General features: G+C 37.7%; 1 protein-coding gene and 1 pseudogene across 1 annotated transcript; one reads left to right on the forward strand and one right to left on the reverse strand.

Annotated features, from left to right (window-relative positions):
- On the forward strand, positions 333-4,642 carry LOC109851235 (annotated as a pseudogene).
- Positions 7,607-15,215, reverse strand: LOC109851243. The gene is made up of 10 exons (XM_020421286.1): positions 15,115-15,215; positions 14,519-14,991; positions 14,395-14,435; positions 11,684-11,842; positions 10,240-10,326; positions 10,076-10,141; positions 9,919-9,984; positions 8,828-9,142; positions 8,135-8,168; positions 7,607-7,819 (listed from the first exon to the last, which is right to left on the reverse strand). The coding sequence occupies exons 1-10, from the start codon at positions 15,198-15,200 to the stop codon at positions 7,815-7,817; spliced, it is 1,332 nt and encodes a 443-aa protein (XP_020276875.1). The 5' UTR covers positions 15,201-15,215; the 3' UTR covers positions 7,607-7,814.

Below are 17,360 nucleotides of genomic sequence, written 5' to 3' on the forward strand. Positions count from 1 at the left end.
TTGTTTATTGTTAAATGAACTATCGAATCAAATATGACCAAATACCCAAGCGAATAACTATCAAACTATTTGTTAACTATTTGATTCGTTTCCACTGCTACTCCTAACCGTCCAGATCGCTTCAGGTGGGTCTTTCATCTATTTTTTTAAGGTTCTTAATGAAACATAAGCGTATTGCTAGCACGTGATCCATTTCTTGAGAAAATACCCCCATCCCATATTGAATAGAAAAAGAAAACATTTTATTGTTTTTCTCAATAAATGAGAAATTTCCTGTAATTTTTGTATTTATAGTTCACCAAGGCCCAGGTTGTAGCAAAACAGTCCATCTCTAATCCGGCCCATCTCAATAACCCACAATTTCTCTTTCTTCCCTCAACGAGCATTGCTCTCTCTCTCTCTCTCTCTCTCTCCTCGCTTCTCTCTGGGAGGATCGATCATGGCGACTCGTCTCCTTGCCCGATCCAAAACCCTAGCCCTAAACCGAACCTTCATCAATCGACCCTCGCAATCTCTGCGTCCTCTTCATTCGCTGACCGCTCCGCTCGATCTCGGATCGTACCAGCCCTCTCCTTCGTCTCGGTCCCTTCTCCGGCCCGATCTCGCCGCCGCTTCCGAGTCTCCGGCGATCCCCTCCATCCTTGGCTCCAAAATGGTACAACTACTTTCTCTTCGGTAAATCACAGATAACTCCCTTACCTATCATCCTCAACTATCTTATTAGCACTTAGCACCCTAGATTGGTAAATTTAGAATAATAAATTGCATACAAACCCCCTTCCCCTTGTGAACTTAGGGGTGATAACTAGGAAATCAAAAATTACATTTTCCCCCCTTGTGCCAGCTTAGGGCTTTTGGTTTAAATGTTATTTGATTGGTCATCTATTCCATAGCTTTTGATGGGAAGTTGAAATTCTTGTTTTTGAACCTCAATTGGGTGTTTCGGTTACACATATTTTTATTTCATTGATGATTTGGTTAAAAGATAGAGAGTATTTATGAAGGTCATTTTGTTGTGTTATAGATTTGTCATCAGTAAATGACACAGTAGTATGTTATAGATTTTTCATCAGTAAATGACACAGTAGTATGAAAAGAAAATATTATTATACGCTGATTGTTTGGTTATCAGGTAAATGATCGTACAATTTAGCCTCCAAAAATATGTCCTTCGTGGTTTGTTTAATAACCATAGTTTCTTATAATCATTTCATAGAGACTTACACTAAGATTCTCAGTAGTATGTGACTTATGTCAATGTTGAGTTTCAGATGCTAGTGTACTTTATTATGCTTTATGGAATTTTGTGTTTCTTTCCCATCTTGTACTTTTTTTTTGAGACGTGGGTTGACCTCCCTCATTCCAAGCTTAGGTGCACAATTGACCTGCCTACAATCAATGGTCTTGTGGCTATGGTAGATTGGAAAAGTTTGCCGAATCTCTAGATTCTCAAGAATTATGTGCTTGTTGACATTATGGATCATTATTCAATAGATTACTTTGTAATGATTTAGGTTAGGAAACTTATAATAATGATTACTCTGTAATGATTTAGGTTAGGAAACTTATAATAAAGGAGTTTCTATTTAGGTAGGTTTATCATCTTGGACGCAACCTGTAAGGATCATACTGCTGCATATATATGTGCTGGCTCATCATATTGCTGCAATGATGATATTACTATTTTGCGTTAAGTTGGATGCTTTTATAATCATTATTTTAAATATCCCTGATATATCGCCCGATATATGCTTTTACATGGCTTGCTAAGTATTCTTTACCGTTTTTGAGCTATTTTGGGCGACATATCCCTGATATGGCCGATATATCAATCGATATGTTGGCCAATATATCCTTTTATATGTCTTGTCGCAAAACAATATACCGCGTTTGTTTAGGCGAATCATGATTTTCCTATTATATCAAATGATATTTTAGCCTAAAAAATCAGATGAAATGTTGTGACATTGATTTGTAATTTTATTTGTTTTACAAGGTTGATTAGATCCTAAACATATATTATTTACATTTTGTATGCTTGGATTCCATTAAGTATGTTGAGATTACATTTTAGTGCATTATACTATACATGCAAACATCCGTTATGGCATTCAAATATTTACCACATATCCCCGATATTTCTCCAATATCAGATTAACCGTAATTTGATATGAATTTTGGCTATCTGATATTTCCTCAATATCCGCTATTTAAAACCTTGTTTATAAGCATCTATTATCTTGTTTGTTGAAGACAAATGCTGATTAAATACCTTCCACATAATGTTTCCTGTCCATTTATTCACTTCCAAATTTTTTTTTGTTAAAATTTCAATATTAAGATTTATATCTCTGTTGCTTTCTAGCGGAACATTATGTAGTGGGGGGAATAGATTAATCTCTTTGATTAAATATACAAGTCATTAAGTGATAAAGCATCAACATCCTTTGAGAAATGAACTAAAGCAGTAAGTGGAAGAGAGATTGAGGAATGTGGTGTTGCACCAAAGCTTCACATACTATTGTAATTATTACATATTTCATAACTCCATTAGCTTGTCTATAAGATTCATAAACTTAATCTGTAGCCTAAGCTATAGCCTTTATAAATGGCAGGATTCCATTATATTGAGCCGTAGGTCCATAATGAGAAAAAAACCAGACAAGAACACTATTATAATCATATGTAAAAAAAACAAGGTAAGATGGAAGCTCCATTCTCATATAAACAAAGTTACTAACTTTTTTTTAAAGAAAACATCATATTTTTGTCGTTTTGATAGCATTTTACAGTCTTGTGTAATAAAAACCTAAAATACATGAACTGATATAGGTTACAAATGAAGAAAACTCGTGAACTTCTTTCAAGAGTTTTATGTATTTCTCTTTGGAGACTAGAGCCGAAGTTTGTTTATATGGTTCCTTTGGTGTATGGATAGCTTTTCATTGCTTGCATTTAGCCTAAACAGCAACTTTAATTAGATTAATTCTCCTACAGGCCACTGCCTCACTAGGCCTTAATTAATCCTTCTTGTCTAGGGATTTCCTTAGCTTTGAGTGGAAACTACTAACTAGTTTAGCGGAAGAGTATCAACAAGTTGTAGATTTTCATCACATTAAGAATTTAGAATTATTTCCCTGCCTAAACATGTTGTATTGCGAAAAGCTCATACATTATTATGATGGTGGAGATCTGTATCTACTTGGTATATGCAATATTTCCTGCATTGGAAGTTTTTTCACGTAAAAGTAATCTCTATGTCAGGTGGCCATTCGTAACTTTGGTCCTGTAAGCTAGAGTGCTTGTGCATATATGTTTTCACATTTTTGGTGGCCCTCGATCTCACATCTTTATGGCACATGTTTTCTGTCTTGTTGTACTTGGCTTGGGTGACTGTTCATTAAGTTTTATTTGGTCTTTGTTTTGAAGGGAGTCAACTTGTTCTTTCCTACATTATTTTAAACCAGCAGGGTGCTTTTGATTAACTGATTTTTTCATAAAGAAAAAATTGAGGGGCCACCATGGTTATTGGCTGATATTACCTTGTATATCATGTATGTGCTCTACATAAATCACACTTGGGAGAACCCTTCAATGGGAAAATAAAGTGAAAGTTAATCACATGCAAATGAAGTCTATTTTAGAGTATTATTGCTTAGGAACGGGCTTGTGCAAAAACTGGAACGAGTACTAATTGCTGCCATTAAATCATTTGTTTCAGGCTCGAATCTGTTTGTCGTGTAACGTTAAAGCTATACTTGTTGCTTGCTGTTTCTTGTTTCATTCATTTTCTAATTCTCATGCTTTTAGCAGATTTTGGGATATGAGAAAACTCTACCTCGCTGGTTTTCTGTGAACCCACAGGGCGAATCCACCTCTCAGAAATCTCTTGCTGAAAAGGTACTTCTCAATTCCAAGTTGTTATGAGTTGTCTTTGAATCTGTTTTGCTGGGTATTTCCTTGATCTCAACCTTATAAAATTCTCTGATTTATGATGGAAAGGTCGAACGTGCTAGTGAAAAGGAAGTCACTTGTTTCAGTCCATTGGAAGCAGTGTCTATCAAGCCAAGGAGCAGTGGATTGGGAAATGAAAGCTTGAAGATCAAGAGAAATGAGCTCTCACAAAAGATGACATTGCTCTCATTCCTGTTGATTCTCATTATCAAAATCATCGCTAACAACTTCTCTTCTGGTTCTGTCTGTGTACTGGCAAATATATGGGTTCTTCAAGGAGATTTTCCTCGACTACGTTCATCAGGAAGTTACAAGGAAATGGGTTTTGATATATTTAAAGGTTCTCCTCCTGATCTTAGTGAAGGATACCTTTCTCGATTTCGGTTTGGTGTGATCTTGATAAAGTTCTCGATCACCTCAATGCTGGGGAATAATGCAGAGGGGACTACTTGATTGAATTTGATCTTTTTCTATTTTGAAGTTATTGTACTTCTGTTTTCTGTTATGTTTTCCTGGTGGCATAAACGTAACAGTGTACTGGTATCATCGGCATGGTGTTTTGTTCAAAATGAATGTTGCTGTGGTTGGACTTGGAGCTGTTGTTTTGTATTTTGTGCTGTAATAATAGAATGTTGATGAAACAAATTTCGGACGGACTTGTTTTTTACATTATTATTATTGCTTCTAATTTCCAGTACAACTTTTTTTTGGAGGGTCATGATTTACTATTTAACCTTAAGTTAGCCCAGATTTTAATTATGAGTTCAAGCTAGTTAATAGTTATTCAAAATCTGTGACTTGGACTTGTAACTTACTTTCCTCGTATTTGCTAGCAACTTGGTTTTCATTTTCATGCCAGGATTGGTATATACGAGGAGCAGCTTGTTTCATTTGGTGTTCTACTAGTTATGGTGGCAGGAAATGATCGTACATAGATTTATACCCTTGAGGTAGGGCAAGTGAGTTGCCTCAAATTTCAATTTTCTACATCATATTTGTGTATAGTTCGCAAAGATTTAATTGTCATTGGTCCGACTAGCTAAACTTTTAATTTTCTGCATCCCTTTTCCTTCACTAAAAACATATCCATATCTGGTTATGACAAATGATACAAAGTTGTGTGTAAAAGAAATAAGCAATAAACATAAAATCTTCAACAAGAAATATTAGAAAGTTTCAGTTTAACAATTTTATGTTTTGTTTGATTTAAGTGATTAGTTTATTTTCTGAAATTCATGATCACGTTTCTAGTAATAGATTTTAACTGATTTTTTTAACTTCAGGAGGGTAATGGGAAGGTAAAGCTAGGGTCCTAATAAGTGACTGAACTTAAAAGGAGATTTCGTAATAATTAACCTCTTGTGTTCAATGTTTTTTCTATTTTTCTATTTTTCTATTTTTTATTTTGGGGCAAAGATGAACAGACGGTTAAGCGAAATGGAGCGGAGCAGGAGGCGTCGTCTCGGCGGGCATTTTGGTGAGCATCCTCCTGTTCACCCTGAAGATAAGCAGTGGCTTTTGGCATCCGCCAAACCAAATCAAATCACCTCCACTCAGGCCCACTTCCTTCATTCCAAGCACCACCTCTACTCCGCACGTTTCCAAGCGTGCGCAGCCGGTTAGGATTCCCTCTTTTCCAAGACCTTTTCCCTCCCTCTTCTCTAGAAACGCCTAGAATCTGAAGGATTGGCGAACAGTTGAAGAAAGCTCAGGAAAAACGACAGAAAAACTGTCAGGAAGCTTCGCGGTTGATCGCGAGATCAGCTGCGGTCGACCAGAAACGTGCACGAGACCTGGGAGGTCTCTGGACTTTTGGCAGTCGACCGCGGCGTCACGTGCGGTCGACCGGCCAAACCCTGTAGGATTTTTGGTTTCTATCGTTGCCTTGCAGTCGACCGCGACGGTTGACCACGACTCGGGTCTGAGCTGTGCTTTGGGTTTTTAACCCGTTTCGTTTGCTGTTTGTATATTACCCTAAACATGATTAATTAGGGTTAAGCAATGACGTTTTGAGCAGTCTTAATTTGAGAGATGATTGTTGCATCCAGTTGTGGGAGATTTGTGAGAGATTTAGAAAGATTTGTTTTAGGATTTCGAGTGATTTTGTAACCCTATTTTGTATTCTCTTCATCTCTAATAGTAAGAACCCCCCTCATTGTCCTGTGAACGTAGGCAACTTGTCGAACCACGTAAAATTCGTTGTCTTACTGTGATTGTGATTTGTGCTTGTGTTTAGTTGTGATCTACCTTGTTCTTGTTTGTGTGATTAGAGTTCCGCTGCGCACAACAAGTGGTATCAGAGCTTCAGGTTTGGATTGAGGCTTATTCAAAGGATTTGCTGAAGGATTCTTATTTGGAGAGTTAGATTGACAACATGGGAGATGCAAGCACATCAGGTTCGCCTCTTACGAATACGATACAGAGTCTAAGCATCAATAATACGAAGATTGATGTTCCGAAGTTCTATGGCAAGATCAATTTCAGTTTGTGGAGGTGTCAGGTGATGGATGCATTGCATGCACAGAATTTGAAGAAGACTCTTGAATTATAAGAGAAACCAGCTGATATGGAGGATAAAGTTTGAAAAAAGATGAATAGTAGAGCTTGTGGAGTTCTTCGGTCATGCTTGACGCCGGATCTTATTTATGACGTGATGAACGAGACGTCGGCAAAAAGATTGTGGGAAACACTCAATGAGAAGTATCTTACGAAGAGCATTGAGAATTGACTTCCCTTGAAGAAGAGGTTTTAAAACATTTCCGTCAAGGCAACGATATCCTTGATTTGTTAAAACATTTTGGTTCAAGACCTTTCGGTTAAAACCTTTCGATTCAGGGCTATGTTCCTTTGGGCACAGGCTAAAGCTTGCACGCTTTTAAACTCTACAGCAGCAACACAATAGCTTAACAGATTCAAACTGTTCAAGTTTTTCAACACTTTAGTGTGTTTGCATACATCTAAGAGCTGCCCCAAAGGGGCACTATTTATAGGCCTCTAAAGCTAGCTCAAGGGTCATTCACAATCAATATGACTGTTACAAATCATAATGATAATTATGATTGTAATAGCAAATGACTTAATTGCTGTAACTGCTACATATAGTAACGCCTGAACGTGAGGCTAGCAAGGGTCGCATTTCTACGCAACGCGAGGGTCACGTCGCGTCTTGCGAATGCGAGGGTCGCACCCTCGCGCGAACGCGAGGGTCGCGTCACGCCTCGCGAACGCGAGGATCGTCCGCATTCTGCGAAGCAGCCTGCGTAGCGCCACCTAGCCCCGATGTCTCTATACGAAGTGCAAAGTGCGCCTTACAAAGCGTCACTTAACGCCTCAGCCCCGATCCCCAGCCCATTGGCCCACGACCCACTAATATTTATGAGGGATTAATTAATTTATTTAAGACAAAACAATTCTCGGCTTGCCTACGGCAAGCCTCGAACTGAGGATCTTTTGAAACACCAAAACTTTTACTTTCACTACGTTACTAAGGATTTCTGAAAAATACTTTAGTAAATATATAGTTTGATAATTTATTTTGGAAAACGGTTTTGACCAATAAATCCAACAAAGACAAACTTAAAAATATTATTGACATTGAACACAACCCAAAATCAAACCACACATGGAAAATAAACAAGAGAAGACTGCATTCTAAAATATATCTTCCTTATATTCGCAGGAGGAAAATAAAACAACCTTAGTTATATAATAAAATGTTTATGTTAACATATAATATCAATAGACTTGTTCTGAAATACTATTAAGATTAACCTCAACCGCTGTGATCTTGTCAGCAACCCCTCTTGTCTACTCTACAAAACTTTATCGATCAGCTGCAGACAACAGATCCGAACTGTCATTTAACCTGCAATCCATAGGATAAATTTGAGGATCAGCCTGGATACATTTCCATTTTTTTTTCACTACTATCGCTAGAAAAGATTACTACAAGCATATCAGTTACTATCAAGACTCAAGAACAAAGCAGCAAGAGATCTTCAATATTGAGGATCTTTGATAGATGCAATAACAATTGCCGCAAATTTAGAACAACAATTGGAAATTTATAGAAAACCACTATGGTATAGAAAACGGATTTTCCTGACTTGCACATTATAGAAAATGATATACTGTCTGATTAATCATTAGCTACCTGTCTAATCTCTAGTGTTATCAGTACCCTTGATTTTTCCAGATTTAGCCAGAATATGATCCTGTACAATAATCAAAAGGATATATATGTTGATATACGAATTTAATATGGTAACAATGAAACTTACTAAGCAAAGGCTTAACATGATGAACTGAAGGTGGAACTAACTTTTGGTTAAGCAAATTATCTTCTGAGGAAAAAACAACAGCAGCTATATTAATTTATAAGATGTTGGGATTTCCATGGTTTTCTTAGATGAGAAAAATATCACATCCTACAACCTAGTCACTGGTTTGAATAACATAAAATGACCAAGTATTTCAAACTGTTTTTCCTTTTTTTTTGTAAGAATGACTATATCCGGGATAAAATAATCTTAAAACATCAAATAAGGAGGGAGGTTAGGATGACACTTGACATAACTATGAAACCAGTATCAGTGCATGCAGTCACCCACCTCTCGGTACAATCACTATTAGAGCAGTCACATCCACATTGCTAGACAACAATGACTGAACTACAGTAATACACACCAAGTATTAAGATTCGTGACATGTCAGATGTCACCCTCTCCTTTTGATTATTTTCCTATATCAACACCACAACATCCACAATAACATAAAATAGAAGAATACTATAGGAACATATACACACCGGTCATGGTACTCAGAAATGATGAATGGGAGCAAAATGATGATAAGGATTTGCAAAATTTGGGACCTGCACCATATTAGGGTTCATCAAGTTGATAGAATTTGATGCTGCGTCTTGCTGGTTGGATGCTTCAGTTCTTACTTGGTCTGGAATAACAGCATTTGCCAGATGGAAGGATGGCACTGGTCGTGGTTGTGGATTAGGTGGCGGTGTTGCAATTACGGGGGGATAAGGAAGGATCGGTGCGAATGACATCATTGGACGTTGTATGCCTCCTGAAGCCATGGCCATGCTCATGCCCATGAATCCCAGAGTCTGCATGTACCTTTGCATGTCTGGGAACATCATGTGACCCATGTTGTATTGCATTGATGATAACATCTGCAGCGAAATTGATGTTACGAGGATCTCATCAACAAATAATTAACACTCCAAAGAAAACATAAACAAATCCGATGTATCAAGGGTATTCATACGTCTTTCCACCCAACGATAAGTTACGTGTTAATTAAGAAGATCAAGAAGCAGATTGTGACATAATCATCTTTGAAACACAACTACTGAGTTTATGATCTTTGAACCAAAACTACTGAGTTCATGAAGATACAAATGATTAGCTAGGTCCACCTGCTCTGATGTGAGTAGTCGGATTAGCCTCACTACTAGGGTTGCTCATGAGTAAACTCAACTGTGACTTCATACCAATTTTTACACCTACATCCACGCACCGCACATGCTCCATTAAAAGACCAAATGAATCTCATACCAGTTTACACATAGACGCATGCACCACACACACTATTAAAAGATCAAATCAAGATGTAAACAATATATTACAGCAATAAATTACAACTCAGAATGTAACTTTAATTTCATCTTTTAAATAGGAAAAGATCATCAGAAATATCTTCTACAGTCATCAGTTATCATATTTGGACCGAAAAACACTAAAAACACGGTGCATTGACAAATTCTTGGGAAGGACGTTGCTTAAATAACCACACACGCACGCAAGCACGCTCTTCAATTATGCCAATCCAATATATTACATACGCTAAACTAATATGTATTGCCTTGAGATCCAAAGTTGGTGCTTAAATGCTGAAGCATGGAATGCCATTAGCCAAAATAGAAAATTGCAGAATTCAAGATATAACCTGCACTTGCAATTGAAGTGACTTCAGGTACTCAATTGCATCATCCAACATTGAGGCTTTATCTGACTGAAATTAAAAAAGAAGAAGAAATGAAGTGGAAACTATACACTATCCAGAATTAAGCCTGTAAATATATCAAGGTTGTCCGATAATTGACCTTATTGCATCTGGGTATGAGTTCTTGCAAGGCCTTCATCTTCTCATTTATTTTATCTCTGCGTCTCTTCACAAGGAGCATATAATTTTGATAATGATTATTTTAGGAATGAATTCAATACATAAGCTGATGGTTATAAACATTTTGTAGTCAAAGATGTTCACCCGTTCAGAGAGATTGTGAACCTCTGCTGCTCGAGTTCTCGATGTAAGAACCTCTTTTTTCTTGTTGCCGTGTTCTACTCGTACACCCTTTGTTCAATGAAACAGAACATTTGGTGAATCAAAGGCACTCGATTGATGTAGGTAGAATGAAATGGAAAACTGAAGCTGTCAGCTCTGTACAATGCTCTATCCTTTACAACAGAGTGTGTGCCATGGTTCAATTCAGTATGGGAGAGACTGAATATTCCTAGCTAAACACTCTTTTGTAAGCTGGTTAGCAATCCAAGACAGGCTCCTCACGCAGGACAGACTGTTTAGGAGGGGGATTATAATCACAAATTCATGTTGTCTTTGCTATGGTTCAAGTTATGAGAACAGAAACCATCTGTTCTTTGAATGCAGTTTTTCGAGTGGAGTTTGGAATAATATCACGGATTGGCTGGGGTTCAATTGGAGATCCTGCAACTGGATTCATCTTTTAAATTGGTACACTAACAGGTTGAGAGGAAAAAGTTGCAAACAAAAATAAAAAAGAATGGCACTAACTACTACAATCTACTATATTTGGTGGGAGTGCAACATGAATATTTTCCAGCAGAAGAATAGAAGTGTAGATCAATTGGTTAGAGAGATCAAAATTGACATTCTAATCACCATCCTCAATAGTCCTTTATTTGCTAAGAGGGATTGTTTGCCCACTATATCTTGAGGCTTAGTTTTCTCTTTATAGCAATGTCTGAGCATCATGATGTATATAAAATTTTCATATTTGGTGAATGAATAAAATTTTTTCATTGACCAAAAAAAGGGAGGAAGTCGTCCTTCATTCCCTAAAAGACATGACAGTGAGGGTAAATTCGTAATTCTACGTAAATATTAAATGCTTCACACTTTCCTATACTATTTCTCTCATAAGAAATTCATTCAAAACACTTAACATACTCCCTTTCTAGCAAAAACTACTAAAACTTTACAATATTTTGTAAGGATATGTGAGTCCATTGAGTTCTTATGCAACTTAAACATTTCAAAGGCAATTAAAAACAAAAATAGTGCAATTACAATTATTAAATGCACGAATATCACTTTTTCAAGGGAATTTTTTGTACATAAATTCCAAGCTTAAGATTTTTCCTAGCCAATGTATAGTTTTCATGATCAAGTATAATGATAGACAAGAAGTGCTAAAATGTATATGTCCAATTACAACATAAATCTTCCAAAATTAGAAGTTCAGAAATAGACAATGATGGGCTCGAAGTATACTATAACTTAGTTTAAACTAAAAATCTAGCTTATAAGGCTTTCATTCATGGATTGCAGTTCACAGGTCAATTCATGAACTGGACCAAGAACAGAAAATTATCTTATGCAGGCAGGTTGCAAGTTATAAAAAGTGTAATTCTTGGAGTGCTAATCTACTGGACATCAAACTACATCTTACCTGTAAAGGTACTTCACAAAATTGATGAGATTTGTAGGAAATTTCTATGGGGTGCAACTGATCAAACCTCCATGAGTCCTCTTGTGTCCTGGGATAAAGTATGCTTAGGGATGAATCAAGGTGGCTTGGGGATCTTTTCAGCTCAAATCTGGAACATTGCTTCAGCATTAAGAAGCATATGGTTCATACACACCAATAAGGAGTCACTTTGGATCAAATGGATCCATGGAAAATATCTTAAACATGGAAATATATGGCAAGTTAGAGCAAAACCAGATGACTCATGGATGTGGAAGCAAGTGATCAAAACAAGGGATAAAGTGCTGAATGAATTTGGAGGTGCTGACAATGTGACAAATCTTATCAGGTCATGCTATATTAATTCAAAGCTAAAACTTTCAGCATTGTATAGGAAACTCTCCCCTGAAACAAACTTAGTCCCATGGCATAAAACTGTTTGGGAGGGGACTGAATGTTCCAAAACATTCTTTTATCAGTTGGTTGGTGGTTCAAAACAGACACCTTACACAAGATAGACTGATAAAGAGGGGGATCATCAGTGCAAATTCATGCTGCTTATGCTCAGGTGCTAGAATGGAATCGAGGGACCATTTATTTTTTGAATGTAACTTCTCTTGCTATATATGGAACTCTATCATGGACTGGTTAAATTTTCGGTGGAAATCATGCAATTTGAGATTGCTGTTGAACTGGTTCACAAGATCAAGAGGCAAAGGAATACAAGCACAGCTCAGAAGATTAGCACTGATGGCATCAATATACATCCTATGGCAAGAGAGGAATGCAAGGCTTTTCACTCAAAATTGTAAAAGTGCGGAACATCTAGTCAAGGTCATCAAATTTGAAATCTCAACCATAATGCTTACTCAAAATTGTAAAAGTGCGGAACATCTAGTCAAGGTCATCAAATTTGAAATCTCAACCATAATGCTTAACAGTCCTTCTTTGATTTGAAAGAGCTGGTTACAGGGTTTTGTAATTTTTTTTCTGTGATCTCAGTAACTAATATACTGAGTATCTTAATGTGTATATCTTTTTTCATACTTGGTGGATGAATAAAGCTTTTCATTTACCAAAAAAAAAAAATCTAGCTTATGACTATCTTTTTTTTTAATATAAACTTAGAAAAATAAATTTTAAAATTTAGCACATGCAAAGCTGCTAGTACAAAGAAAAATTGAACGTGAAATTTCTTTTAACTATTGCATAGACATTGCACGAACTAATTCTATTCGTTGGCATCCATGAGAAAGCAGCAGGTACACAACAATAGAAAAGAGAGTTTCCAAATGGAAAAGATTTCGGAGCAAGGTACGCTTAAATATTTTAAAGACTAATTATCAGACATGCGATGTATTTTGGGTCCAAACAGAAAAACTGTTAAGAAAACTCAACTATTTTGAAGTTTATGATAACACTAATATTGTTAGAAATTTGAAGAGGCTACTTTAGCGGACCAAGTATTTGTAGAGAGGATGGAAATTTTAGTAGAGGAAAAACTAGAAATAGTTTGGAGGAAAGACTATTTGTTTTTGAGAGTTGTTTCTACATATTTTATGTTTTGTAAGCATCCCTCGTGGGGTATTTATAGGCATCAATATAATATGTGCTTCCACAACCTTAAAACTTCGACCCACTTCTATGCAAAAGTGTTTCATGAAATCTCTTCGACTCTCCCAGATAATTTTCTAGAAATTAACCTATTTATAGATATTTTTATAGACCCAGATAATTCTCATGACAAATTTAGGACTCTCTAGTATTTTCTACCTCTAGAACATTCTACCTCTAGAATATTACGTAAAAAGGTTTGACTAGTAACAAATATCGTACGTATTCTAGTTCGGTAAAGTCGATCATGGGCTTGGATTCAGCGGATTTTTCAACGGCTAGGGGTTTCTAAAACCGTATAAATATCTCGTGTAAACCAGTTCGGAAAACACAGCTACGACTTCTTTCTTCTGTCTTCTTAAAATCAAAAACTACTCTCTCTCTCTCTCTCTCAAAAATCCTCTGTTGTTATTAAATTTTCTTTTGGGCAACCGCCTTCTTCTGAGGAGAAGCTCTATACTCTCGTCCGAGTACGGATACCCGTCGTTTCCGGGGGTTTTACCGCTAGGGGAGAGGGGATTATCTACGCTAGAACGATAGGCGGGTCATCAATCTTCTAGGGCAACGCGACTGCTATCCGATCAGGCCAGTTTTTTGTTAAATTTATTTTTCGAATTTATATGCATGCTAATAATTTATAATTTGACAGCAAAAATTAGGTCTCAGGCCCTAGATCTAGATGACTCCTAAACTGTTGAATTCGTCTATGCTAACTCCCATATTGTTTTTAGTCCTTAGCACCCTCCCTAAACTATTGACTCCATACTTTACTTACCGGCCGTCTGAGCCCATTTTGGTCGATCCCACTCGGCGTCGTCTAATTAAACTAATACATTTATCCCTACTAATTATCCTATGAACTAATATCACGGGTGTTTTAAATAGAACATTTTATGTGAGGAAAGTGATAAATCAGAGAGTAAGTAAGTAAGTTTGTCTGAAAATATATTTCAGAGGGCAAGCAGAGAGATATATTTAATCAACAGTTTGGCTCTCGCGAGGTCCAGGCCAAAATTAATGGGTCCAGGATGCAATTGCAGAGACAGATTTAATAGTTCAGCAGAACGCAAACATCAAACCTTAAGATTATTGTGCTCTCTTTCTTCGCTGCATGATTTGTCTACATAAAAGAAGGAAATTAAGCGCTGAAAATAGACCAAAATTGCAGCAACACGAAGAGGCTGTATATAATATTACACTAACCTAGCTCCTGGTGACACCCAGGATCCCTCCCCGTCCTCGCCTTCCTCTTCCCCTCGCTCGCGTGCGCGCCGCGGCCACCAGAATCTCTCGCAGGCGACCAAATAGTGTCAAACGCCTTGCCCACCGCATCAAACTCCGTAGATGTTGCTGCTGCTGTTGCAGCAGCAGCAGCAGACAGGCAGCAGCAGCGACAGCCTCCTCGGCACCGCAACTCTCTCCGCAGCCTCCTGACGACAACTACCCCTTTCGACGACTGCTCCAATATGATCTCTCCTCGTTCTTCGACCTGATCATGCTGTGTAGCCACGTGTCCATCTCGTCCTCCTCCGTTAAAAGTCGCCCCCTTTGCTCGTTCCGCGCGACGAACGCACGTCCGCTGCGTGAGAAATGGGTCGGCGTGGAGCGGGCCAATCACCGGGCCTTGGTGCCACGCAAGCTCCATTATCGACCCCTCGTCAGCGTGATCAGCGTGCCTAAAGAGAGAAATTTTGAAGCAAATTGATTAAGTTGCTAGAATCCATCAACATTGAGAGAGAGATAGAGAGAGAGAGAGAGAGAGGAGATACTAAATATGGTTAAAAGGTTAAAAATCAAACTTTTGAGGGGAAGGAGGTGGAGAATCAAAGGTTAATGGTTCTTCGTTTTCTTTGAAATCGAATTCAGGGACGAAGTGCCTCTGCATGTTGAGCACTTCTTTTCTTTTTCTTCGAACTAATTAATATAACATTTACAGGGAGCAGCTATATATTTTTAGAGCTTTGCTACCGGACCCAAAATATGACACCAATAAGAAGGACAAGTGAGGTGTCCCCCTCCTATTGGATAATGAGTTGGTGAATGATGGCCAACTCATTATCCAATAAGACGGGGACACCTCACTTGTCCCCCCTATTGGTCCCATATTTTGGGTACTTGAAGAATTTTTTTTATTTTTATGGATTAATTTCACATAAACGCCCTAAACTTTAGAGTGTATCACAAACAACCCCTAGCTTTGAAACATTGCTCACAAGATACCCTTATACGCAATTTGCAAACAAATATAAATTTCTTGAGAGAACAGAACACAAACTTATGCAATTTGCAAACAAAAATATAATTTTCCTGAGAGAACAGAACACAAAATTTAATTAGAGGGTTAAGTTATCTGTATGAAACAAACGTCAAATTTTAAGTAGGAGGTCCATTCAGAAAATGCTATAGCTTAAGGAGATTTTGTAAAACACCCTAAAATTAGAGAGGTTAAATGAGATAAACAAAGTCTAAGAGAGTTAAATCGGAACGCCCTCAAAAGTATGGGGGTTTATGTGGAGTTAACCCTATTTTCTAATGCGACCGGTAAAGGGATCAAATTGGTTGACCGACTAAAGATAAAAGCGGGTCGGGTCATGTCGGGTCGGGTCTGTCAGTGAGGACCTTTTTGTCGTTTAGTGGGGGATCCAGAATGTTCTGAGGATGTGCTCGGTAGTATTGAGCGAGGAGTATCGTCTCGTTTTCAGCCATTCATCATGTGAGCTCCACATGGGTTTCGTCTGTTATTTATAACTAGAAGACAAAAAGCAAAATTATCCTACTAACCAGTGTAAGCTGAGTTATGAAATCTCAAGACCCATTTAGGTTACAAATTTTTGTTAGGAATTTAACGCCTAAATCCCCTAATGCAACAGAAACGCAGAATAGAGGACAGTACACCAAGATTTACGAGGTTCGGCAACTGCCTACGTTCTCGGGAGCCACACAGATAATTTCTTATTAATCAAACAAGAAATTACAATTTAGAAGCAGATCTCAAAACTGAGATTTCTCAAATAAACACTGTAGCTACAGTGTTAATAATTAAAGGGTATGAACCCTTTCAATTCTCACTTGAGAATAAATACCCCACAAATAAAACCCTCTTTAATTCCTCTCTCTCTTCTTAATCTCTCTTTTAATCTCCCCTCAAAATTCCCGTTGAGAGCTGGAGAAAAAGAGTTCGGGGGGGCAGGCGAACGCAGAGCTCGGGGGGGCAGGCGAACGCAGAGCTCGGGGGGCAGTCGAACGCAGAGCTGTGCGAACGCAGAGCTCGCCTGTCGCCTGGACCTCGCCGCCTGTCGCCTGGACAACCGGAGCTCGCCTGCGTCATCCTGGAGCTCGTCGGAGCTCCTCCGCCGTCGGAGGTTTGGTTTCCACCCCCAAATCTAACAATTTTTAGATTAAAACATTATCAGCTATAAGCCATCAAATGGATTGTTAGAGTGGTTATTGTTAGAATTTTTAAAATATAATCCTTAGCTTTTATCATTATTTTGAAGTTTTGATGTAATAGTTAGAAACTTCAACAGCTTTGATCAATATTTGACCTTGTGATGCATTTTCTGCAAGCGCAGGCCATCCGATCATTAGAACAGTATAACCCTCTACAAGCTAGGTCAACTTCTTCAAATGAAGCCCTCTTATAACACCCTCGTCTTCCCTCGCAATTACTATCAAAGCTTTTATCTTGCTACATGGATTCTAAAATTACACATGACAATAAATCAACCGCTATGTCTCATTATTAGTACCAACATCTCAAGAAAGGAAAAAAGGAAGCTTAATTCATGCTACAAACTTCAAATGTTAGAAAAACTTTCTCTAATATAAACGAGGGATAAAATACTCATGACTAATCAAACTGTATGGGAGGCCGGGTTTTAACTATCCTAAACACTCATTTGTTTTGTGGCTTGTCTCTCATTCAAGGCTTTTAACTCAAGATAGGTTATGCCGTATGAGGATTCTTAATAACAATCTATGTGTTCTTTGCCTAACTCAAAGAGAATCCTGTCAACATTTGTTCTTCGACTGTCAGTTTTCAACT

Source organism: Asparagus officinalis, chromosome 1, assembly GCF_001876935.1.
Source record: "Asparagus officinalis chromosome 1, Aspof.V1, whole genome shotgun sequence".
Classification (NCBI taxonomy): Eukaryota; Viridiplantae; Streptophyta; class Magnoliopsida; order Asparagales; family Asparagaceae; genus Asparagus; species Asparagus officinalis.